At 36.1% G+C, this 27,174-nt stretch overlaps 1 protein-coding gene across 26 annotated transcripts in view; it reads left to right on the forward strand.

Moving 5' to 3' along the window:
- Positions 1–27,174, forward strand: part of Adgrl3 (adhesion G protein-coupled receptor L3) — a 748,011-nt gene that overhangs the window by 378,955 nt on the left and 341,882 nt on the right. For all 26 annotated transcript variants that reach the window (XM_013112013.3, XM_013112010.3, XM_013112019.3 and 23 more), the window contains one exon: positions 26,737–26,846. In XM_013112013.3, coding sequence (XP_012967467.1) covers positions 26,737–26,846 — 110 coding nt within the window. The remainder of the gene's footprint in view (positions 1–26,736; positions 26,847–27,174) is intronic.

The following is a 27,174-nucleotide window of genomic DNA, read 5'->3' on the forward strand; positions in this document are numbered from 1 at the left end:
CTCTCCCTCTCCTCCTCCCTTGGCCCCCCACAAACCCCCTATCCCATCCCTTTTCTGCTCCCAGGGAGGGTGAGGCCTTTCCTCTGAGATCTTCAAGGTCTGTCACATCATTTGGAGCAGGGCCTAGAACCCCTCATGTGTCTAGGCTGAGAGAGCATCCCTCCATGTGGAATGAGCTTCCAAAGTACATTCGTGTACTAGGGATAAATACTGACCCACTGCCAAAGGCCCCATAGATTACACAGACCTCTTGACTGATACCCACGTTCAGGGGTCTGGATTACTCCTATGCTGGTTTCCCAGCTATCAGTCTGGGGTCCATGAGCTCCCCCTTATTCAGGTCAGCTGTTTCTCTGGGTCTCTCCAGCCTCGTTGACTCCTTTGTTCTTTAGTCCTCCCTCTCTGCAACTGGATTCCAGAGTTCATCTGCTGAAACTTATAAAGCTTAAGAATGAAAATAATTACACTTTTCCTGACTTAATAAACAAGAGAAGGAAATAAAAAAACTAATATGTCCAAAATTTATTCAAGTAAAGGGTAGGAATAGAAGAAATTGCTGTGTTCATCCATGTTTGCATTTGCAAGTAAATTTTCAGTGGGACAATTAACCCCCAGGAATTATTTGTTAAAAGACTACATGCAGGCTCCTGGCAGGATTGGTATATTTGTATCAAGTCAGTCTGATTACAATGTTCCCTCAGGGTTTAGACAACTAAATCTAGGGCACATATTTGAAACCCAAAGTAAAACAACAAAAAAGAAACCAAAGTTCCCAAAACTGTTGGGCCCATATTTCTACTAAACCCTTCAAAATAATTAGTCTGATAAAATGAAATTAGGCGTAACTATTGCCTTGACCTCTATAGACCAAATCCCTGCCTTTCATTTGCATTTAAATATATCATATAAAACCTTTCATATTCACGCATTAGATTATTCTGTTAAAATGAGAGGTTGTTGGCTCAGAAGACAGTTCAGTTGGTAAAGAGTTCGCTGTGTAAACATGGGGTACTGATTTTGATCCCTAGTACATATGTAAAAAAATCACTCTTGGGGGTACACACTTGTAATCGCTATCCTGGGGGGACTGAGATGAAAAATGCTTGCTGACCAGCCAGCTGATCGTATCTGGCAAGACACATGTCTTAATGAGCAACCCTGTGTCACAAAACAAAGTGAGTAACTGCTGAGGAACACCTAAGACTGACCTCTAGCCTCAGTATATATGTGCACATATGTGCAACTGTACACACACATATATATGCCCACAAAACAATTGAAGACTAATTTGTAAAAATAGCGTTCTTGTGGATGTTTGGTTCAATATTTTGGTATAATTCTGTCGTGGAGTTTTGCTTCAGAATCATGTCCAGATTAAAGAGAATGAACATGTTGGTAGAAAAAAAAATGACTTAAATTATTGTTAAAGTTCCCTTCCATTTCCCCAAACTTTCCTAGCTAATTCAGTCTGCCCAACCTGGTGTCTTTTATATAGGAGGCAAGATAAATCAGGAGCATAATGTTTAAACCTGTGAGAATACACTGATCATGAGCAAGAAAAAGAACAAATGCTTATCAAATACATTTCACTCTAGCCATTCCTCTGGCTACTTTATATGGGCTATATCATTTAATAGTCATAATGAATAGGTAGATGCAATTGTTGTTTCTACCTAAAGGCACTGGCACAGCGTCTAAGGAAAATTATTACACAAGTAAGCAGTATGTCTCAGATGGAAATTGAGAAGGCTGTCCTATTTCAAAACTTTGTTCTCCCTTTTCAATGGCAAGTAATGCCACCTCTTGGGAAAGAGATGAAGAAAAATATTAAACAAACATGCAAATAAAATTAAACCTGTTCTCACCCCAATTGTTTCACTCAGGAAGGAAAACATATTGGAAAAATTTTGTAGACAGTGTTAACAGACTAACTGAGTGAGAAATAATTTTGAAATCTACTTAACTCACAACGGTTTGCATTTTAAACAACTGTTAACCCCCACATGACTGAGTGGAGTAAGTTGTAAAGTTTGGGGAAACAATGCCAGGCTCCTCTACCTCCAGCCTAATGCTGTGCCTCTACCCAGACTCATTTTCACACTTCTTTCTTAACTTAAATCTTCATTTGCCTTTCCTGACTCAGTATATGCATCCGTGTTCCTTTCAAGAACAAGAAGCCTTGGTTCTCTATGTAGGCCATGTTTTTCTTGTGAAAGAAAAATAATCCAGCTTTACCAAAACAGACAAGCCAAAACACACAATTTTTGAACACAGCATCAGGCTTTATTGGAGCTTGTTGTCACAGCCTCTCTTCCATAGTTTCAAAAAAGACTTTGATGTAAATGAATTGGCAACACAAAATAGGATTCCCATCTTCATTCTTGAGGATGAAGTTTAGGACGTAATCTTTCCGGAAATACTTGTTTGTGCGCAACTTCCGCCATCAGCTGTGTTGATCGGTAACTTCTGTCAGTCTGTCCCAGATCTGAGTATTGCAACAGATGCTTGCTAGTTACTTAATCCCCTGTTGATCTGGGTTACTTGAGTGGTCTCAGTCTGACATACCTTTCTAAGCAGGTAACGAACCACTTCTTACCTACACTTCCGAAATAATAAATATCTCGAGACTTTGGGAGGTTTGAGAAAATAACCGAGTCATCTATGTATGCTTCATCATGTAGAACCCCCATCTGAGGAAAGCTGGCCTCTCCTACAGTATAGGAATCAGAAGATGCAAAATGTCTATCAAATCCTGAAATGGAGAAATGTTACTGTCCAAACAAGTTTATCTATAACAATATAATTAAATTTAGTAATTAAAGGACAGAAAACATGGCTTATGTATTTTGTTATTTACATTCAGGAAAAAACATTGCAGAATTGATTTAACATCTTTTTTGAAATTTTTTTCATAGTTAGCATGCGTCACTGACATGCTGTTTCTCAGAACTTTAGAGAAAATGTGTGCCTTCCATTAAGAAATTCAAATTCTTCTTGCTGAAATTGGTTCTGAATTATCTATAGACTTTTAAGAAACTAAAATTTGAAATTATTATGGAAAATTGCCTATACAGAGATCTTGGGCCAAACAGAGATTTAAATGTACAAAATGAAATGTATGAAATGAAACAGTGCCATATGAACCTTGAACTTTGGATGTAATTACATTAAGGCAGAGTATTGTTTGCCATGCAGTCAAGTCATCCAGCAATTATTTATTTAAGGCTTGGTATGTGCCAAGTGGTGTTCTCAGCACAAGAATAAAGCAGTGAGTACAATAGATAAAATACATATGATGCTGGGTTAGGAAAGCCAAATGTCAGTGTTACAGTGTTTTGAGAAAAGCGCACATACAAATAGTGTCAGCTCTCTCCTCAAGCCTATAATGACTCGATCTATTATGGTATCTCTCATCGTGCTCTCCTCTATTCTTACCTCAACTCAACCTTCCTGCTCCCCCATGCCTTCTTCTCTCTTCCTCTTTTTTTTTAAATATTTTATTTATTTATTGTATATACAGCCTTCTGCCTACAGGCCAGCAGAGAGTACCAGATTTCATTCAAGGTGGTTGTGAGCCACCATGTGGTTGCTGGGAATTGAACTCAGGACCTCTGGAATGAACAGTCAGTGCTCTTAACTGCTGAACCATCTCTCCAGCCCCTTCTCTCTTCCTCTTATCCCCCTCTCTTTTTTCCTGGTTCCCTCTCCCCTCCCCCGATGTTCCCAATCTGCTCAGTAGATCTTGCCTCATTCCACTTCTCTGGGGTATCATGCAGCTCTCTTGGGAACCTCCCTGTTTCCCAGACTCACTGGCACTGGGATTGTAGGCTGACACTCCCCTGATCCATATCTAAAATCCATATATGAGTGAGTACATACCATGTTTGTCTTTTTGTGTCTGGGTTACCTTACTCAGGATTGTTTCCTCTAGTGCCTTCCATTTGCCTGCAAATTTCAAGATTCCATTGTTTTTCTCCGCTAAGTAGTACGCCACTGTGTAAATGTACCACATTTTCTCTATCCATTCTTCAGTTGCAGGGCATCTACGTTTCTTCCAGGACCTAGCTATTACATGTAATGCTTCTATGAACATAGTGGAACAGACATCCTTGTTGTGTGAATGGGCATCTTTCGGGTATATGCCTAAGAGTGGAATTGCTGGGTTTTGTGGTAGACTGTCTCATTTTTCTGACACTCTCTCTTCTTACACAAGGTTCCTTGAGCCCTGAGAGGAGAGAATGGATGGAGACAATCATTCAAGGATGAATATTACTTGCTTTCTTATTGTCTGCATGTAGGCTGGCCGTGGGTATTTGTTTCCATCTACTGCGGGACGCAGCTTCAGAGAGACTATAGTTTAGTGAGAATGCAAGCAAATACAGAAAAATGCATAACACGAAGCTGTGAATGTACGTGGTGTCAACCCAAGGTGAGACTTATTCACACTAGGTCTAAGAAGGTTTTCTGGAGGAGGACATAACTCAGCTTCTTGGAGACAAATGTGTTTAGAAATGTGGGTAGGTGAATTGCAAATAGAACTTCAAAGCTAATTTGTAACTGCAAACAATGAAAAATGCACACATTACAGTATATTTTTCCTGTATTTTCTACGTTTCTGTCTCAAACAACAATGGAAATGGTTTCCCAAATACGTAACTTCTATGTGGAACTCTTAAATATTTGACCAGTAGAGACTATACATTTATTTTTTTATACTAAGTGAGAAAACTGGTTAAAGATGCTAAATATTTTCTTGCTTTCAAATCTGCCAGCACCAATGAGATGATTCTTTTCATATTTTAGTAATTTTATTCAAGCTAGAAATATCACTGTGATTACTGGTAAAATGAACTTTTCTACTGAATAATTTTAGCTGCCGTGTATCCACAGTTCAATTTCTTTTTCTCTAAATATTCATTTATAAGGACAAAACCTCTTATCAGTATTTGTATTTCTAAACATTTCACAATTTAGCCTATTTTGGCAAACACTGGTCTAATTGAGAACTGAGTGGAACTACTAATACAGGTCTCTTGTATTTTCAAATATTTTAAAAGATTCTTTTTTCTTCAGATCACTGGCATAATATGAAGTTAATATTGCGTACACTCTGGCAAGACTAAAGTGAAATTACATCTTAGTCAAAAGTTATCAGGAGCTACAGTGAGTCAGCAATTCAAATGTGGGTCTTAGAACTACTGACATGGATGGTATGACTCAGTGTAAAAATGACCTTCTGCAAAAATTTGAGAACTGGATTTCAGGTGGCCACCACCCACTTATAAATCCTTTAACCCCAGAACAGCAGAGGTAAAGAGAAGCATCCTTGTGGCACTTTGACTAGTTGGGCTAGGCAGCATCAGAGAGTTACTGGTTTAGCCATAGAACTCACTTCAATAAAATGGAGACTGATGAAGATACCAGATGCACCCTTGCATGTCCACATACATGCATATGCACCCTTGCATGATGCCCACTCACATACAAACATGCATATGCATGCAGAAAAAGAAGACAAGGAATATTTATATTTCCTTATTTATGCTTATAAGTCCACTCTTTTCTATTAGTAATTCTCTCTGTGCCTTTATAAAAGAAAAGTCTTGAAGTCTCAGATACTGATGGAAAATTCTTTCAAAGTGATATGGACCTCAATAAATACCTCCTTATTCATCACTGAGATTACCATTACATAAATTTCCTGATTTTTACTATTGTAATCTTTAAAAGGGAATAGTATCAAAGGTATATTTTTAAGTAAATCACATAAAGTGGCATTATGAATCATAATACAATATATCTGACATAGTAATAGTTATATGTTCCTTTGGCTTCTCATCCTCATTTTAAATGAAAGATTTTTGTCATTATATTTTTCCACCTAACACAAAAGGATACCTCATCCAGTTCATGGACTTGCTCCTTTTCAAATACATTAAAATAAGACTATGCCCTTTGTTTCCTAATATTTCTATTACCAGTTACTGCTTTCCTCATGATTTTAGGGGCATTTATACTCTTCTGACAAAAATATAGCCTACTGTATTTTCCTAAAAATTATTTAATTTTAGTTTCCTATTTATAATCTGTAAATAATATTCATTTGTTCCAAAAATGTTCATGTTTTCCATCCTTTATAACTCCTTGGTGATTGTTGATACCAAGTGCTTCTTCTTTAAAAAAAATGACAATTATATCAATAAACCACATTAAAAACTTAAGTGGTAAGTTTTGGGTGCATCAGAGGGGAAAATACCATCCTTGCCAATACTGTGTACATTGCCTTAATTCTGTGATAATTGAAAACTATGCTCTGTTTGAATGTTTCTTTTAAGATACTATGAGAATGCTTTGATTGGAAAAGAAGATTGGAGAGGAAAACTAAGGTCCAGAAACAAAGTTGTAAATGTAAGCAGCAGTCTTCAGAAGCAATGGTCCTGGCCCTCCTTGATACACATTACTATTTTTAGTTAATTTTAGTGACAGCAGCAAGAAGTATATGGAATAATTGTGATTATATGGCATGGCAATGTGCTTGGCTTGCTGTTACTTAATTTTGTAGTAATCCTTCACTAAATTCCAAATTACTTTCTCATACACTATTGTGAAAATACTTTCTGAACAAAGAGCCTTAAAAACCTGGTCAATACTCAGACAGCTACTAGGTGACACAGCATCATGACATTGGGGTATGTCTGCATCTCACTCTCTGAAGGGTTCCCATTCACTGCAGACTGCTAATGTGACTGAGTGATCAGCAAGCCAACGCCAATACACATTTTTGGCTCTTTGACAAATTTGCTTTAAGACAAAGATTTTCCAGGAGAATGATGAGTATTTATAATGAAGTTCATGCATGGCTGAACTGCTTAAGCTATTTCACTTTTTTATTCATCTTACTGGTGAGCATAATCAAATTAAAGAATGAAGGGTATAAATCTAAAATATCAGTTTGACATCTTAACCTCCCAACCGAGGAAGACTTGGTATGGTTCCCTGTTACAAAAATACATCCCATTCATTTTCAAACAGAGTTTTCATCATAATTTAATTTATTTGTTCTTTAAGATGGGGGTGGGAAGTCACTCATTTCTCTATGAGATGACTACAAAAAGATTGCAAATTTCTTTGCCAAAACACAATTTATTTACTTCATCATACAGCCTGAAGAATGTCATTTAATAAAATATTAATACCATGGGCATGACGGTGATATAGCACTTGAGAAGTAGAGGCAAAAAGATCGGGAGTTCAAGGTCATCCTCAGTAACATAATGAATTTGAGTTCAGCAGTGTAAGATCCTTACATCAATAAAATAACACACACTCATACACACACACACACACACACACACACACACACACACACACACACCACAAGAGAGAATCTTAGTAGAAAGAGAAAAAAACCTTTGGTATTGTTGCTTTTGATAGTTTAGAAAATCCCCAAAGAATCAGTGCTCCTTGGTGTAGGCCCTGGTCATTTATGTTTGCATAGAACTTACTTCTTTGAAACAAAATATAATGTCCCTTACATAAGAGTCTCTGTAATGTGAGGTCAAGCAACAGCAATGGACTGGCAAGTTCACAGAGAGACCACTAGTGAGACTCAAGTGACAGTGATTTGCTTTGCAGATCAAGAGGGTGAGAATTACTGATATTTACCATCCAAGAGTAGAGACTGTAAAAACTCCTTTGACTTTACAACAACTGTAGAGATCAAAAGGATTTTCACTTTCTGAAAGGACAGCTTGCAACAACTGTAAAAAGAGCATGCTGATAACCTTGGAAACTAGTAGGGGAAATGTTTGTCCTCAGGAAGACACAGTGGGGTTAGCCATACACCAGTTATTACTTACTTTGTGAACTAATATTTGCAGTTTAATGACATGGATTTTGTGTTTATTCAGCCATCGCTTATTAGTATCTGAAGCTATAATATGTTTTTCTTCATTTCTTCATTTTCTTCATGTTATTTGGACTCATCTAATAATCATAATGCAGACCTCCATGATCAGAGTTATTTACACTGAACATGTGTTAATTGTGTCCACGTAGTTTGGCACAATATGCTGTAGAGACTACTTCAAATCAATTCAGTCTTTCTGTTCCGGATTTTCCATCAATTACTATGCTAAGTCATAGCAGAATCCCTGCCAACCATTGGCAAGTTCTTCCCAGTCCTACCATTTGAACACTCCAGGGTGAGAGCAGTGTGACAGATCTGTACACTTATACATTCTGAATACCTGCCTCGTTAAATATGAAAGAATACCCCAAAGAAATAGAACAATGGGGTTGGCAGAGAGGTGGGGGGTGGGAGAATGGGAGGGAGGGAAACTGGGGCTGGTATGTAAAATGAAAAAATTAAATAAAAGAACCAGAACATCATGGATAGTATACTTTTATGGAATTTAATAGTCTGGTATATAAGATATGAATTGATCTGAATAGATTGAAACATTGTATCATCCCATGATTTTTTGAACTGTATTGGGCATTAAATCCTTCTGGTGTTTATGCACATTTAATATTTTAAAAACACTTTAACCTATATCTTCAATGTAATACAATGTTTCCTAAACCTTTACAGTACACACACACACACACACACACACACACACACACACACACACGTATTTGTAGCATTTCGGTTTTAAGCATAAGTCTTTTACTGAAAGTAATGAGAACTCAGTAAAGAATATTTTAACTGAAAAATAAAGAAATGGAAATATCTTGTTAGTCACTGACACCACAATATCCTAGGATGAAGAATGGAAAGTACATCAGAAAGCTATTTATTTCTCTCACTGTCTTTTCTTTTTGCCTTTTATACCTTTATGATTAATGTACATACTTTTCCTTCACTTTTCCCCTTGAATATGTCTTACTTCTAAGGTGTGAAAATAAACAAAAATATGTCTGAAGGAAAACATACTTATATATCTGGACCTTAGGAATATGGCTACAAATATCTAAGCAAATAAGAAAGAACACTCAGAGTTAGGTGGTGACTCTTGACCTCAAAGCAGATAGAAAACATCAGGAAGTGTATGTGGGACTGGTTTCTGAGCAGGATGGTTGAGTCCAGTTTAATTAGGAAAGATGAGCACAAGCCATCTGGATATCTACTTGCTATTCCTTTTGTCGTTTAGTTAAAAAGCCATTGTTGTTGAAGTAGAATCATTACTCTCCTCACTAGACACTATGATTGTCTTGAGAATTCTTGGTACTTTACATGATTGAATGAATGAAGTAATGAATATCAGGATGGGATGTCTCAACTTACCTTAATAATTACATGAATTTCTTGCTTTCTAGACCAGAAATTGTAACATAATCTTTTTGCTTTTGTCTTGAGTACTCTTAAGTGTTCTCAATTTTGTAAAACATATTTTTTCATGCTTCCTAAATTTGTACCATTGTATTTACATCAAAATTCTACCTTCCTTTGAATCCACACATTCTGAATACAGTTTTGTGGGATAGTTATATCCAATGTGTTACTATTTTTTTTCTGGAAATGAAATATGGCATAATCTCTAAGATCCAATCAATCTGACAAATACCATCCTCTGCTATGCTTTGGAGGCTCATAGTCCATATTACAGCTTTGAAATCTTCTGGAATAAAGAACTCCATTTAATGTAGACTAACCCACTGTTTCTTTAAAGTACATGATTGGGAACATTTTCTATAATGATTAATACTGTAATGACTATATAATGCTGATATTGTATAGATCAAGGATCGTGAAATACTATCATAGATTATAGAAGATTTTTAGTGTACTCCTTTGCTTATGCTCTTCAGATTCACCCCATCATACACTGTTGGTGGAATAATTAGAAAATAGCACTGTGAATAGTATATAAATTGAGTATTAAATCTTTGTTGAATGTGCTAATTTCCTCCAGAAAATTCCTTAAGAAAAATGAATTAAATTAAATTAAAAACAATACTTTTGGAACACATTAGGAAAGTAAATTTAGCTTACCAACTTCAAAAAGAACAACATACCAGCTAACATTTCTTTCCAACCCTACACTTACTTGTGTACTTCCACCACTGAAGTGCCCACTGGATAACTGTGAAATAGAATATTTACACACAGCAGCTCATGCCACAAAATGCCATGAACACCAACCCAAAGTTCATAACTTAATATGAAAAACTGGAAGTAGTAGCCATCACTGCTCCTTTCACTGTCATCTCTCTGCATGTAAAGTATTGTCTTCTCTAAAAGGATGAATACTGGGTAATCAAAATCCCGTTACGTAAGCTTCAACATTGCTAATGTTATAGAGATCAGTGGTTCTCAACCTTCCTAATGCTGAGATCCTTTCATACAGTTCCTCATGCTGTGGTGACCTCCCAGCCATAAAATTATTTTTGTCAGCATTTCATAACCATAATTTTGCTATTGTTATGAATCATCTCTTGAAATATTTTTGGATATAGAGGTTTGTTAAAGGGTTTGCAAACCACGAGTTGAGAGCTGTTGTTACAGGAAGCCAACTTGGGTAATTTTTTATTTTATTTTGTGTTAATACTCACTTGAAACCACTTATTTTTATGTACTAATAAATTTGAGGTCGCAATAATCTATTCCATATTAAGTAAGATAAAATGTCTGTGTGAGAGTCACATTCAGAATGAGACAATCTGATTAGCCTCTGTTCCTCTGTATCAGCTTGCTTTTTCTTAGTTAATGTAGGTAACAGCAGTTGTCATCAAAGCAGACATTCTTTAAAGATCAGTGAGGGTCAATAGATTACCTAGGCCTCCTCACTGACACCCAGATTCAGGGGGTCTTGATCAGTCCCATGCCTTGGGCAGCAGATCAGTACCCATCCCAAGTATACACATGGACTTTGGACTCCCATAGAACAATGTGAGGTGCACTCTCACCCTGAACTCTTGGGGAAGGGTCTAGGCCCTGCCCTATATGAAATGACAGACTATGGACACCCCCATGGAGGGCCTCAACCTCCTGGGGGAATGAGGGGATAACGGGGGGGGGGGGGGGTTGGGGGCAGGGCACGGGAGGAGGGGAGGGAAAGGGAGAGGGACCTGGAACTGACTTGTGAAGCAACCTTGTTTCTTATCTAAATTTAAACTGGAAAATAAAATTAAAAAAAAAAGATCAGTGAGGGATTGCCTCCTGTGTTTCTCCTCCCACTGTAATACTCTGTTACACGAGTTCTAATAGGTCTTGATAATAAAAGCACGGAGTCAGATATTAGGGGGTGGAAGCTGAAAGATCAGAGAAGCAGAGCATGCCGCCACTGAGATCTCACCTCTACAAAATCCTCAGACTGAAAACAGACAGAGTTCCTGTCTCCTGCGTTATCACTTCCTCTCTCTGCCCAGCCACCTTACTTCCTGTCTGTCTGTACAGATCCCCAGGCTCTATGATTAGCTAATGGCTAGCTCTACCCTCTGATCTTCAGACAAGCTTTATTTGTTATACTAACCACCACAATATTCTCCTCTGGGAAGCGTAGAAGTCTTTTTTGAACATGTCCAGGAGCAGTCTGGAGTCCTTCCTGCTAAGTCCATACTGGAAGTGAGTCTGACTCACCTGCATCCTGATCCTCCATATTTTGTATCAAGAGGTTAATTCCCTCCCTTTCCAGAGCCAGTTGAATCCAACAACTTTTCTGTTTGTTTGATTATTTTCTTTTTGCTAAGAAGACTTATACATAATTCTTGTTGCTTTTTAAACTTTGATTGAAGTATAAATGTATGTACATCATCTGTTGAGACAAAAGTAACCATTTGATTATCCAGAGTATTTTCTACTCATTTGCTCTAAAGTGAATGAGTAATAATGCAGTACATATTGTATACCAGTCAAAGTTATTTATACTTTTTATTTTTTAACTAATTAGAATTATTTATTTATTTTACATCTAAAACACAGTTTCCCCTCCCTTTTCTCCTCCCATTCCCTCCCCTCTGCTCTACCCTAATCCACTCCTCCTCTGTTTCTGTTCAGAAAGGGCCAGGTTTCCCATGGACATCAACAAAACTAGGCATATCAAGTTATGATAAAACTAAGCACCTCCTCCTATATTAAGACTGGACAAGGCAACACAGTATGAAGAATAGGTTTCCAAAATCTAGCCAAAGCCTTAGGAACACCTCCTGCTCCCACTGTTAGGAGTCCTGAAAATATATCAAGGTATATAACTATCACATATATGTAGAGGGTCTAGGTCAGAACCATGTAGGCTCCCTAGTTATTGCTTCAGAATCTGTTAGCTCCTATGAGCCCAAAGCAGAGATTGTGGGAGAGGCCAGTCAATGACTGATCCAACCTGAGATCCATGCCATGAGAGTGAGCCAATCCCTGACACTACGTGGAATTATTGACATTTTAAAAGACTCATTATCTGTAGTTTTTAGCAAATAGCATTGATAATTTTAAGCTTCTTGGCATGGTATTTAATAGGCATTTTATTGTCCCTGTAGATACTTTATTATTCCCAGAGCAATTTTGGAAAGATTATTGATGTTATTATTACATGTTACAGAAGAGTTGGTCAGCTGTATGATAAAGAGACTAATTTGTTTTCAAAGTCACCATTGAAGAGAGACAGTCAGACATACAAGCACAAGTAACATGAAACATAAAAACCCAGAGATAAATATTAGGGTTCAAGATGGTGGTCAGATAAGCAAGGCAGCCAGCCATTAGCTCTTATCTCTACCTCAGACTGAAAGGTTGATTCAGGTAGCTCCATGAATCCTCAGAGACAATAGCTCTCCCTGTCTGGAAACCAAATGTCCACAAGAGACCCTTTGCTTCTTCCTTTTATAGCTCACTAGTACAGGGATTAGAGGCATGTGAGCCTACATGCTGAGATCAAAGGTATGAGCTCTGTTACTCTTCACTCTTGTGGAGAGTAACTCAGAGAGACATGTCTGCTTGTTTCCTGAGTCCTGGAATTAAAGGTGTGTGCCTGGCTCTATGACTTCCTAGTATGGATGCTGGGGTTAAACTTGTGTATCACCACGGCCTGGTTTTATGGCTTGTGGCTAGCTTTGCATTCTGAACCCTCAGGCAAGCTTTAATAAATCATAAATAAGATATCATCATAGACACACATTCATGGTAGGAGTTCTAGAAAAAGGAGAAAGGGAAGAACAGAGAAGGGAGATAAATAGAAATAGATACAGAGAGGAGGGGACAGGAAGCATAGGAAAAGAGCAGGGGTAAGGGAGAAGAGGAGTAGTAAAATTGAACCCACATTAGCACAATTAACATGGAAGTAGAGACTCCAACCCCAGTTTTTCTTATTCCCTTATTCTTAAAGGCAGAATGTGATAAAAATGGATCTATGTTCAAGCTTTTGTTTGTTTTACTAGAAGTAAAAATAACTTAAAGTTAATATGCAATCCTTGCTTACTTGCATTTTGTATATTCCTTTTATAGGAGAAATATAAAGGAGACAGAATCTAAAGGTTAATGATTGTCAATCAACTCTGATTATACCAAGTGGGCAGAGCTGGAGTCTTATAAATAGAGATAACATATGTGTGTTCAAGTTGCATTCATGAATTTAAAAGTGAGAGAGAGAGAAAGAGAGAGAGAGAGAGAGAGAGAAAGAGAGAGAGAGAGAGAGAGAGAGAGAGAGAGAAAGAGAGAGAGAGAGAGAAAGAGAGAGGGTGTTTTTGTGTGTGAACATTTAAAGAAAAAGAAGCTCTATAGAGAGGGTTAAAGCACATGAGCCTGAGAAGTCAGAATTATCTATTCAGAATTTGGAAAGTTTTAATGTCCTCCTTAACTTAATAAAAAAGGCAGATAACTTACAGGGTCAATTACTCTAGGCTCTGTAGGAATACATTTAAAGACCAATAAATCAATTAATTAGAATTCAAACTAACATGATCCTTGTATTATACATAGGATATACCACTTACTTTTTGTGTGGTTGGAGGGGACGGTCTCACCATGAAACTCAAATAGGCCTGGAGCTGCCCAATAACAGGATGCCCTTAAACTCTTGGTCCTCCTACCCCAGCATGCAGAGTGCTGGAACTGCGTTTGTATACTATCATGCCTAGCTTTTATTTTATCCATTCATTAAAAAAAACCAGAACAACTTTTATTGAAAAATATCCAACACTTCCACATATAGGAAGACTCTTTAATTACTTCCTGGCTCTTTTCCTAGTGTCCTAGTATTGAGGTAAGAAATCAAGAGTGTAAACTCTGTCCTAGTTACACAGTGAGTTCAAGGCCAGCCTTGGCTACATAAGACCACATGTCAAAAAAAGAGTTGTGTTTGTGTGTGTGTGTGTATAAATATAAGGATGCTCTTTTGTTTTGTTTTGGTTTTTTTTTGGTTTTTATGAGACAGGGTTTCTCTGTATTGTTTTGGAGGCAAGGATGCTCTTTTTGCTTATATATAAAACAAAATATCAAAAGGGATGACATGATAATATAAATATACTCATTAAGTTTCCTAGTTTTGTCATCAACCAATAGAGTTTGAAGGAAGACCGATTTATTGTTATTGGACATGTAGAATATAAATTTATATATGAAACAGATTGGGAACAACCTTATAAGAGTTGAATGAAGGAGAGAGGACATGGGATGTAAATACAATACTCACTTTTTAAAAATATTCTCAAAAAATTAAAAAATAAAACTTTAAAAGTTATATAGACCAGTAATTGACCAAGTACTAAAATCAACCCTTGAGAAGCATTTATGTGTATAAAACGGCACTTCCAGACCAAGTTCATGCTAAAGTACTGACTCTGAGTACTTAAGAACATGGTGTTCTCAGAAGTGGTGCTATTGTAGGTGTGATTGGGTCACATTAGGTAATTTCAGATCTATAATTTAACATGTCTGATATCTGTATTAAAAGGTTAAATTTGGAAGTAAATACACCCAGACACAGACACACACACACACGCACACACACACACATGCACACACACACACGCACACACACACACACACACACACACACACACACACACACACACACACACACAGGAGAGAATATGTGGGTGTTGACCAAAGCAGCAATCAGCATGCTTTTAGTGGAAATCAAGAAACAGCAAAGACTGCCCACCAATCCAGGAAGAAGGCAAAGATAATAGAGGTCTTTCGATTCAGCCATTGGCTTTGTGACATGTTGTTATATGCTTCAGAAAAAAATATTATGAGCTTCAGTGAAAATCAATGGGAATATAAACTAGAACACATAATTATGTGTTCTCAACACAAAGAAGGAATACACACACACACACACACAGACAGGCAGACAGACAGACAGAAAGAGAGATGGAGAGAGGGAGACAGAGAAAGACAGAGAGAACTTAGATGAGATGACCCCAAAGCACCTTGATAGACCATTCAACAAAAAGGTAACACTAATTGACTTGAGTCCACAGTTTAAACATAGTTTAAAAGGCAGAAATTATCAGAAATGACAGTTATTTGGTTATTTTTTTCAGAAAAATATTTCCCACTAATTAAAATGTGCATCAATTCATGTATTTGTATAATAGTGTTCTCTGTAAGCTGATGTAACTTGATTCATAGATTATTTCCCGAGCATGAAAGTAACCCTGGGCTTAATTCTTCAGCACCACATAAAATATGTATGGTGATGCAAGTTTGTAATCCCAGCACTCAGGAAATGAGACACAAGAAGGGACAGATCAAATATGTCTTTGGCTATACAGTGAGTTTGAGACCAACCTAGGCGATATAAGACCCTGTCATTAGAGAGTTCATTGTATGTTGATATATTGGTAGTAAAGAGACAGAATCATTAATACCCAAAAATCTATTCTATTCCTGCAATAAAATATTAGCGAGGAGCTAGAATACTGGGGTAACTGCCTTCTCTCCAAACACCCATACAGAACGAAACAAATTTAAGTGCTTGAACTTTGGCTCACTAACATTTTTATAATGAAGGATAAAGAGTATGAAAGTTAGGAGCTCCAAGTTTTGGTTTCCTCTGGGAGCCCACTCCACATGGAGGGATGCTCTCTCAACCTGGTCACATGGCGGAGGACCTAGGCCCTCTCCAGGATTACATGACAGACTCTGAAAATCCCTGATGGATGGGCTTGCCCTCCCTGGGGAGCTGAGGGTAGATGGAGTGGGATGGGTGTTGGGAGGAATGGGGGGCCGAGGGAGGAGGGGCAAGAGAGGGAACTGAGAATAACATGTGTAAAAAGTTAAATAAAAAATTATATATGAAAGCACATGGGTTTCATCTGTATGAAGTAGCTTTTCCCTACTCTTTGTTGACTTGGTTGCACATTGAATTGATTGTATATCAAAAGCCTTGTCACACTGTCTTCTCATTTCCCCAAATGAAGTATCATTACTCAAAGTAGCCAGATTACTGGAAATTGTGGTGTTATGTCTTAGATGAGAAAAACAGATGTAAAGTGGAAAGCCAATTTTTTTTATATAAGCATTTTGTTCTTTGAAAAGTCTGTTCATGCATAAACCTATTGTAATCATGTCCACACCAACTTTTTCCCTTAACTTGAACAAGATCCACTCTCAACTCTGTATTTCCTCCCAACCTTGTGTCCTCCAATTTGTGTTTCTATAAAATCAGGGGTATGGGACCATCCCCAGCTTAGCAGAGGGTGTACTATTAAAGAGAAGTGACTCTCCATCCCATAGAAGCAATGAGCTCCTCTGCTAGGGGTGGGACCCATGAGCCCATGTGTCGTGTTGCAGTCTTGCCTGGCTTTAACTTTGAGGGCAACCACTGCTGCAGTATAGCAGTCCTGTTATGTCCAGAGGACACTGTTCCAGTCCTCCCTGAATTCCGGCTCTTGCATTCTCTTAGTTCCTCTTCCACTGAGATAACTGAGCCACAAGAGGGAGAAAGGCTGGACTACTGATATTCCATTTGTGTCTAAATTTCATTAAGCATTCTAGAGCTTAAACTACTTTTAAAAATAGGAATATTGATATATTGAAGAAAGGATACTTTTATATTTAATCCTGAACTCTAGTGAGTAGCTTTTAAGAGCCAGAAGTGAACTCTGATTTTTTTCTTTGTGTTGTTTTTGGACAAGAAATGCTTGTGAGTACTTTTCTAGTCTGTTTTGGCTAAATTGAAGCAAAATGCATTTCTTTCTGGGTCACTAAGTTAATCAAGTTGAGGGATTTATCCATTGTCATTCCTATCATTTGCTGATGGAATTTACATTAAGAATTTTTGAGGTATTGTTGTGAAACAGGTTTTTTTTCCTATGCCTTGTAATTGTCTTTCGGGTAAATCTGGATGTTTAATAAACTGCATGTCTATTCTCTAAACGGGAGAAAGAACAGTTTATAATATGGAACCTCATTACTACCTTTAGCTAAGGAATGAAGGAGGCAGTTGATCTGCAGCAATAGATTTACCACATTAAAAAATTTGAAGATTAAAAGTTTTGAGCTGTAACTTTATTTTTATTTTTGGACCGTATTTGCCTTTTACTGGTATGCTTTAAGACACCAGGAAATTTGATTTTTCTTTGTTCTTCATTCTTGCTTCTGGATATCTTTTATTTCCTTTGGATATATGAATAGTGTATTTATGTATTTTGTAGAGTGGTTTATATTTTTTTCACTCCACTTTGATGTTCTATGCTATCTTACTTCTTGTACTGCGAAAATCACAAAACCTCTGGGATAATTTGATAGATTGTTATGTTACCATTTTTGTCTTTGTTGCTTAAGAGGTAATGCTCCATTTCAATTTCTCTTTCAAACTGAATATTGTACGACTAACTCATCAAAGAAAGATGGACTCCAGTATTGAGCATTGATGGTGATAGTATATCTCCTGCATCATTGATTATTGCTACAATATACTGATAAACTATTCAACTGAAAATAAGGTTATTACTCGTATATGTGTGTGTTAGAGTAGCAGTCCATTGAATGATAAATATTGTCCTTTTGAGTGTTTCAACCAGTTAATATTGTAAAAATACAGAAACAGCTTAGACAAATCTACAAAGACAAATAATGGTTTTTAATATGTTTTTTTTGTGTGTGTTTACCTATAAGAGGCTTTAAATGACCTATGAAAGAAATTTATGAATAAGGATAATAAAATCCCCACACTGTAGTGAAATAAAATTCATATAAACTGGAATAAAATGAGGCATTATCAGTTTTCTTAATATGTGTAACAAATTAATTTTTGAAACAGTTCATTGTAAAAGTAAAAATTCTCAGAAACAGGAGGAAAAAGCCATGGATTTGTGAGGTAGTTGTGGGGCTCCAGTGACAGTGGAAGGAGAGGAGTGGTTGAAATTATAGAAATACAATACTCATATAGTAAATACATCAGAACCTAAAAATTTAAAGCTAAAAATGGACACCAAGATGGTGTATGTGTGAGGTGGATCTGAGAGGAATTGTCATGGTGGATATGATCAAAATACATAGGGCCAAATACATAAGAGCAAAATGCATGTAATCATGTATCAAACTCTCAAAAATCAATAAAATATTACATTAACAAACAACAAGCAAAAGCACACATTTTGCCTTTACATATGCAGCAATACTGTCAGTAAACTTGTCTTTGCTGAAATTCTCCCATCAAATACTTTGTGTAATGATATTACTGAAATATTAAAATAGTAAAGGTAGGAATAAAACCTTTATGTTTTTATTGCATGTTTTTAGATTTTTAATTTCAGTGTATTTTCTGGATTTAATTTCCTCCTTTGGTGTCAGGGCGTAACTGGGAGACTCACAAAATTGACTACCAAATAAACTAAAAGGTACTAATAATTTGACTTTGATCTTTAAAACCTAAAAAGGGCAATTTGACAATTATGTGGGTTGCAGCTGGGAAAGCCCATATGTCAACTAAACATTTTAGGAGGCTTTCTTCTCAATGACTTTTGGTGTCTGAGCAACTCAATGGTTAAGAAAAAATGAAAAGAATAAATATCCAGTGATTGCGTCAGATTCACCTGACTAATTTATTATTCAGCATTAATCCTTTATGTCTTTGAAAGGAAATTATTTGTTCCTTGTAGTTTGAAAACCTTGAGAGCAAAGGTCTAGCTTGCCAGGGCAGTTTCTGTATGAGTAGAGGATAGAAATTATATCAAATCATTAACTGTCCTTTAGAACATAGAAATGATTCTCATGTCATATTGTGAGTCTTATTGCAAGCCCTACAGAAAATAATGAAATAAAAAATCTGATAAATGTGACTGTGTGTACAAACATTTGGTAGTTTGTTCCCTCAGTCACTAAAATATGACAAAATGCATTGTATCTTTTCTGTTAAACTATCACAAGATTAATATTATTTCTGGTCCATTAGCTAAATATGAGAACATAATCAGTTCTTTAATTCACTGTTTTTCTAAATAAGCCCTGAGCTTTCCTTTCTTCTTCTGGTCAGTTTCCCTCCTTCCAACTTCTCTCCTTCCCCCTCCTTCTTCTCTTCCTCCTCCTCTTTCTTCTCTTCCTTCTCTCCAAATCCTCCTCCCTCCTTACCATCAGCAGTGTTGTTTCTGTGGCTATCAATATATTTGTACACGCTGTGTGACTTTTCCATTCATTCATACAGTAACTATGAAATATGGAAAGTGCGCGTGTTATGGAGATGAGGCAGTGTGGGGCTCAGAGGATAGAAAGTAACTAGAAAATCTGTAAGAGCTGGGAATGACCTATGATTCATTTTCAAGTTTGTCTAATTTCAAAGCTAATATTCTTCCTTTATGCAATCCTTCTTCCCAGTCACTGTGTAATCAAAACCTGTTTGTGTGAAAAGCACCTTTTTAAAAAGCAGCAGTGTGTATCTTCTAATAGTCTTCATTAGCAACTCCTGTGTGATTTCACTCAGTAGGAAAGTGCTTTCTTGAGCATACTCATAAGTCATACCACTATTTAAAACAACAAATAAAATGAATAAAACTTAGAAAACATTCTGGAGAAAAACTTTCACATTGGAAGAATAATAAGCTAATGAATTGGCTTTGTGCGAATGTCTGTCTTCTTCTAATTATTTTGGATAAGACTACTATGGTCATCAAAGCAGCCAAGATCTTGGATTTTCTCTTTACTGTAAATTTTTTTTAAATCCACTGATGGCTATATGTTCAACACTATGTTAAATTATGAAATAAAATAAGATGGCAAATTCATCATGAGTATGAGTGAAGTTTTAAAGCAAAATTTACTGTACTTCTACTATCACTGAACTCTTGAGTGTAGAGTTTTTATTAGTCATGTTTTATAGCAAGCAGTCTCTGAAGCAGCTAATTTAATAAATAGAGATTGGTACTTTAACTTATGATCATGGAGATGGAAATTCAAGACCAGGCAACCACATAGCTTTGGGCAATTGCTGAATGTATCAGAGTAAGTGATTACATCTTGAGTTTGGATTCTTAGAGTCGGAGAAGTCTTTCAGAATCTCAGAGCTGAGACCACAGGTGTGGTTCACTGTGCTGGCTTTTACCTGCTTATTGGGAATTGAAAGTTAGGTCAGCTTAGGTTGCTGACCCAGGCCCTATAATTTGAAATTCTAAGATCTTTCCTTAGCATTACTGAGGGTTTAGCTATATGTAAAATTTTATTCATTAATGTTAAAGGAACAATGCTTGCTTCCTTGTCAACACTGAATTCTGGATTAATGACTGATTGGTGTATCTTGTGTTCTTGTTCAGTCATTCTTGATAATTTTTTCTTGTTGAAATACAGCATTCAATGATTACTTTATTGCAAAAGGGAATTCCTAGGAGTAATGCTTTTCCTGTCAATAGTTAATGTATAGATTTTATAAATGTTTCTTGTCTTTTTTCAAGACAGGTTTTCCCTGTGTTGCTTTGGAGACTGTCCTGGCTCTCACTTTTTAGACTAGGCTGGCCTCTAATTCACAGAGATGCCTCTGCCCTCTGCCCTCTGCCCTCTGCCCTCTGGCCTCTGGCTTCTGACCTCTGGCATCTGCCTCTGCCTCTGGCCTCTGCCCTCTGGCCTCTGCCTCTGCACTCTGGTTTCTTGTCTCTGCCTCTGCCTCTGCCATGCTTGGATTAAAGGCATGCACCACTATTGCCTTATTCTAAAGTTTCTTAATGGTCTCTTTTGATGTTATTTCTTTAAACTGATTATATTTTGTATTAGGTTATCTGTTGATTTTAAGCATCAAAATAATGACAAGTTATACATATAAATAGTCAAAACATGGCCTCAAAGATTTCATATTTTATTTGTTTCCAACAACTGTTAGTTCAAACGATTAATTAAATGGAAAGGATACTTGAAAATATTGCTAGCCTGTGTCAACTTCAAACACTCTCCTAATTAAGCAAAATGATTAAGTAAATAGTAAGGACTACTTAGGAATGTATAAACACATTTGACTTACAATGTTTGGTTGTTAGTTATTAGAAAGTTTTGAAATTTTGTTACTTTTAATTAAACAGTCTACAAGCCAAGAAATAACAAGACTAGAGAGATGGCTCAGTCAATAGATCCTTGTCTTACAAGCTTGAGGATCTGAGTTTCGATCCCTGGGACCTTTGCTAAGTCAGACATGAGGTTTTCCTGTCAACCCAATCACAGTGTTACTGAAGCAGGCCTGGAAGTTAATAGGCTAGGTAGATTCTTCCATAGATTGTAGTACCACTTTTTCAGGATTCTCTCAAATGTAAAACATAGACCACAATATTGAAAAAAAATTGCGAAACTTTTCCAGTTGGAAGACAGGAGAGACACTTAGAAGTAGTACATAGTGGTTTTCTGGATATAATGGTTTTAGGTTGACATTGTACCAGATACCTTAGTTGTCTAGAAACTGTACATTCTGTATAGAAATAGAATCAGTACTTGAAATAAATATGTCTGTGCCTTAGGTGCAAAGAAAATGTATTTTAAAATCTAGGGAAGAGTCTTACAGGAAAACAGCAGTCATAAAAGTGGAATTTTATCAATTTTAGTACAAATTTTAAAGTATTAACTTGTTTCATATGAAGTAGTCAATTGAGGAAAAATACAGCCTTTAGAAATTTTAAACATGGTTTCTTCTGAACATGAACTAATGACAACAGTTGGAGGAAGACTCTTGAAGAGTATAATTCAGTTGTTGTTGTTTGTCTGCTGCAAACCCATTCTATAGTCACCTCATCTTCCTCCTGGATACCAACCACACCCTCATCTGCTCAGTCTCTAAAAAGCTGAGGTTTTAGTGAGGATAGTTACCTCTGTGTCTGTAACGTGGTATTCAATGAGAGTAGACCACAATTCCTTCCAACAAAGAAATATGTGACTCTGTTAGATGATCATATATTAATAAGCTCGATATAGGGGAATCATTTTATGACTTGTACATACATTCAAATGTAACAGTGTATATATCCTAAACATATACAGCTTCCTTCATTGATACACCGGCAAAATGAGGTCTAATAAAAATAGTGCCATACAGGATATATGTGAACATTTCTAAGTTTAGATTATCAGAAGAAGGGATTTTTACTAAAAATCTTGGATTTATCCTAGATTATGTAAATGAAATAACTTTACATGTGAGCAAGGACTTGTCCTATAGTTGGAAGTTTTGTTTTGCTTTTTTGTTTGTTTTTTGGTGTTCATCTTTACATCGCTTTACTTTTGTATGTTTACTTTCACATTTACAGTGTTGCTTCATTGTTTTTGATTAATATGCGACTATATTATTCTCCCATCTCTTTCTTCACTTCAGAGTCTCCCACATACCCCATCTGCTTATTCTCAAATTAATGACCTTTTTATAACTGTTATTGTCACATAATACACACAAAAGTAAGCATGTAAATACCATCTGCTAAGTCTGTTTAGTATTGCTTTGATGTGTATGAATTCAGGTCTGACCTCTTGGTATTGGATAAACAACTGATTTGCTTAACCCTCAGGAAGAATATTTCTCCAGCGTCTGCTTTTCAGTGTTGTTTGGTGATCTCTGTGTAGAAGTTTTTGTTCATTCGTGTTAGTGATTCTAATAGTCCTTGTTCAAGTTACATAGAAAGCCTTATTATTGAGGCTTTATGGGTGAAGCTCCATGCCTTTATGTGGCAATGTTTTCTGTTGTTTCTACCCTCAACCATGAGAATTTATATTATGCTTGATGTCACACTGCTTGCATTGTTTGTCTCTTTGTAATGTTCCCATTTACCTGACTAGAATCCTGTCTTGAAACTACTAACTCAGGGTAACGATAATAATACTGGCAACAACAACAAGCACATTTTTACCTAATATGTTTTTGTAAGAGGCTCACCAGCCCTGTGATGTAATAAAATAACAACTTCATTGATATGTTTTTTAAAACTCCAATTACAGGAGTTTTGGGTTGTTACTTTGTTTGTGTTTGTTTAGTTGGTTGATTTGGTTTTGGCAGATTATTAATTTCTTTTTGTCTTTCAGAATTCTACCTGACATTTATCAGTGTCAGCTTCCAAAGACATTAATATTAGCATAGAGATGGTTTTCACATAAAGTATCTAATAAAAACAATACTGCAAATAATATCAATATAAATAATCCTTCATACAGTTCAAGAGTAGGCTGCTTTTTTAATTTTTGAACTAAATTTTATTTGAACGTATTACTGCAATATTTTTTATTATCTTTTTGTGAATTTAAAAATATCTGCAATATAAGATTTAAAGAATACTGGAAATCATTTTTAACTTATATTCATAATAAAAAGTAAATAAAACCCCTCATCCTCTCCATTTCTGGATGTTAACTCCCCATTGTCTGGTTCAATATTATTTATCCATGCCTATAAGTCTTTTCCGAAACTTTATCAGGTTTCCCTTAAATGCTCTTTATACCTATTTTCTTTTCCTGTTCTAGGACCCAACTAAGGTGCCTTTTATAGTTAGTTGTCGTAGCTATTAGATAGTCTTACTCGGGAATATTTTCTTGTCCTTTCTTATGTCTTTCTTGGCCTTGACAATTTTACAAAATAATTGCCAGTTTCTTTTAAAAATTAAATAAAACATCTAAGATTTATATTAAAAATAAACAATGAAGCATCTAAGTTAGGTACATAAGAACATTAGATTATTTTATTTCACACTTAGGATGATGGTACCTATGATTTTGAAATTATTCTAAGTGTAGAAATTGTTCAAATATTTTGACTTAATAAGGAAATTAATTTCCCTTTAATTTACAGAAACTTAAGTACTAGCAGAAAACTAAGAGGAGAGATTTCTTTAAATGTTGTTTTCCAATTCTAGCTTGTCTTCAAAACATTTAAACATTCAGTACTATGATTATTGTATAATTTATACAAAGATTATGATGCATCTTAGATAAAGAGAACATTCTACAGATTTGGAAATGAGTTTCTTCCTTTGATAATCAGAGCACTTTGTACTCAAATAGTAAATTATTCTATGAGTAGATATTATAAAGTAATGCTATTTTACATAAGATATGATGCATATATTGTCATAGTATTTTTAGATTCTTTACTTCTTCACATGTACTGTCTCATTAACTACAAGCTCATCTTAGATGTGCATGACATATGATAAAAGGGTAATTAAAATAATAAGTGATGGCTATTTAAACTTCCTTCAGTATAAATAATCTGCATGTGTAATTTGTGACCATTGTATTCTTTTAACTATAAATATCATGTACTTTTTTTTTTAATTTTTATTTTCCAGTTTAAATTTAGATAAGAATCAAGGTTGCTTCACAAGTCAGTTCCAGGTCCCTCTCCCATTCCCTCCCTTCCTCCCGTGCCCTTCCCTCCCCCCCCCCGTTATCCTCTCATTTCTCCAGGGAGGGCGAGGCCCTCCATGGGGGTGTCCATAGTGTGTCATTTCATATAGGGCAGGGCCTAGACCCTTTCCCAAGAGTTCTGGGTGAGAGTGCACCTCACATTGTTCTATTGGAGTCCAAAGTCCGTGTGTATACTTGGGATGGGTACTGATCTGCTGCCCAAGGCTCAATAGATTCCCTAGGCCTCTTCACTGACACCCAGGTTCAGGGGGTCTTGATCAGTCCCATGCTGGCTTCCCAGAAATACCATGTACTTTAATGTGATATAGCCTGTGATTGTGTTTTCTTTGTAAAAGGGAAGTCGTGTTCCTTTTCTTGAGGAATGACAGCACACTATGCAGTTGTCCTTCATATTAAAGAGCATTCAAGTTTACCTTAATATTAAGATATGGTAGCCTGGTCAAGAGAGCAAGTGTCACATCTAGAGCGGAGTCCATTAGTATTTGTGAACTCTTTGTGTTAAGTGCTGGGATTAGTATGTTATTCTTTATTTCAGTTCATCTTTGATTCATAACATAAAATATATTTTCAGCTTGAGCCATTTAGTGATATCTCCAAGTTAATTTGGAACTAAATAAAATCCTCATTAAACCTGAGATGTGTTAGCTTCAAGTAGATACTTACTTTACTCTAAATCAGACTGCATCCTGCACTTGTATTTTCATATATGTGTCCAGGTTCTAGGACTCTTCTGGGGCATGTGCTGCATCAGGGAATGAAGCACTTAAAAAGATGATAGGAAAACCTATCCCTAAAGAAGGACTAAAGTCATCTTCCATATCTGAAATAAGTAAGCAAGGACATAATACGGAATAGTCAGTGTGGTTATCCCATACATGCCAATAGTATGAGTTTGCGAGTCCAACCATAGTTCACTAATGGATAAATTACTGAACCTGAGAAGTTTCTGAGTAAAGTGTACAGTAATGAGGCTACTGTGAGCTAGATTCTTTTTCAGAGGCAATTAAATTTAATTGTATATATATATATTTTCCTCAAGGATAAATCAGTCCAAATCAGTTTAATCCACTTACTGCGGATGTACTCACATTTGTATTTCTGTTATAATAGTAATATGGTTTTTTTCCCTTCAGAAATGTAAAGCTACTCCTTTGAATTGCATAATACTGACTTTAAGTGACATCAAACTGTGAGGTTGGTGTCGTTATTAGATAGAATAAAAGAAACACAGAGAATCGGTTCTTTGAGATGCAGTTACTTATGTAGTTAATTTCAAATATACAAAATAAATATGTTTCTATAATCAAGTGATGGGTTTAAGAAATTTACGTTTATTTGTGTGCATGTGCTTACATGTGCGTGCATGCATATGCCAAGGTGTTGCAGGAATGGATTTTCTTCCTCTACCTGATGAATGATGAGCATCAAATTCAGCTCATCAGGCTTGATTTACATCAAACAACTTATCCAGCTGAGCCATCTCATTGACCCGTAAATACTGTTTTTACTGAATTTTTCAGGATGGAAAGGGGTTTTAAGTATCACATTTTGCTTATTAAATTGATTTTATCACACCCATTAAATTTGTTTTACAATAATCTGAGAGAAATATATTTTTTGTATCCTGTTAAGTATAGCTTTTGAAAAGGGACTTGGTCTTTTCTCTTAATTAATCCTCCCCAGTGTTCACATGTTCAATGTCTTATGGATGACATTGCATTGCTTCAGCAACATTTAACTGCTACCTTTAAATTATGCCCTGTTCAAGCAAATATAAGTACTATGAGCAAAATGCATAAATAGATGTTTGTCTTTTAATTCTTAAAGCACACTGCAGATTCTCCTTTAATAAATTTGAAGTCCTTTGTAGCAAAATCTTCTCTGTAACCAGAAGTAACATAATGTCAGTATTGGTGTTCATGATGATTTAAATTTGCATAAATTTACTATTTCTTTATTTCTTTTGATTTCAGATGCAATAACAGAACCCAGTGTGCTGTGGTGGCAGGTCCTGATGTTTTTCCAGACCCATGTCCAGGAACTTATAAATACCTTGAAGTGCAGTATGAATGTGTCCCTTATAGTATGTATATTCCTATACTTTTCTTTTAAAAGATATTACTCTTTAATTTGCATGTACTGACAAATTCTCTGGGAGGGCATAAAATAATCGTGTAAACATAAAGAGGGCAACAGATCTTAGGCTGCTCCCACATCGCGTGTCCCTACAGCATCTAATTTGGGTGATGGATTTCTGTACAGGAATGCCTGTATTAACAATGTTTTTAATACAAGAAGACGCAGTGCATAGAAAAGCAAAGATGCAGTAGTATGACCACTCTGAGTCTCTCCAAGACTGAGCAAATAGAAACTGATAGTAAATTTTATACAATTATGTGCATAATAGCATC

The sequence above is a fragment of the Mesocricetus auratus genome, unplaced genomic scaffold (assembly GCF_017639785.1).
Source record: "Mesocricetus auratus isolate SY011 unplaced genomic scaffold, BCM_Maur_2.0 Super-Scaffold_100006, whole genome shotgun sequence".
NCBI classification, from domain to species: domain Eukaryota; kingdom Metazoa; phylum Chordata; class Mammalia; order Rodentia; family Cricetidae; genus Mesocricetus; species Mesocricetus auratus.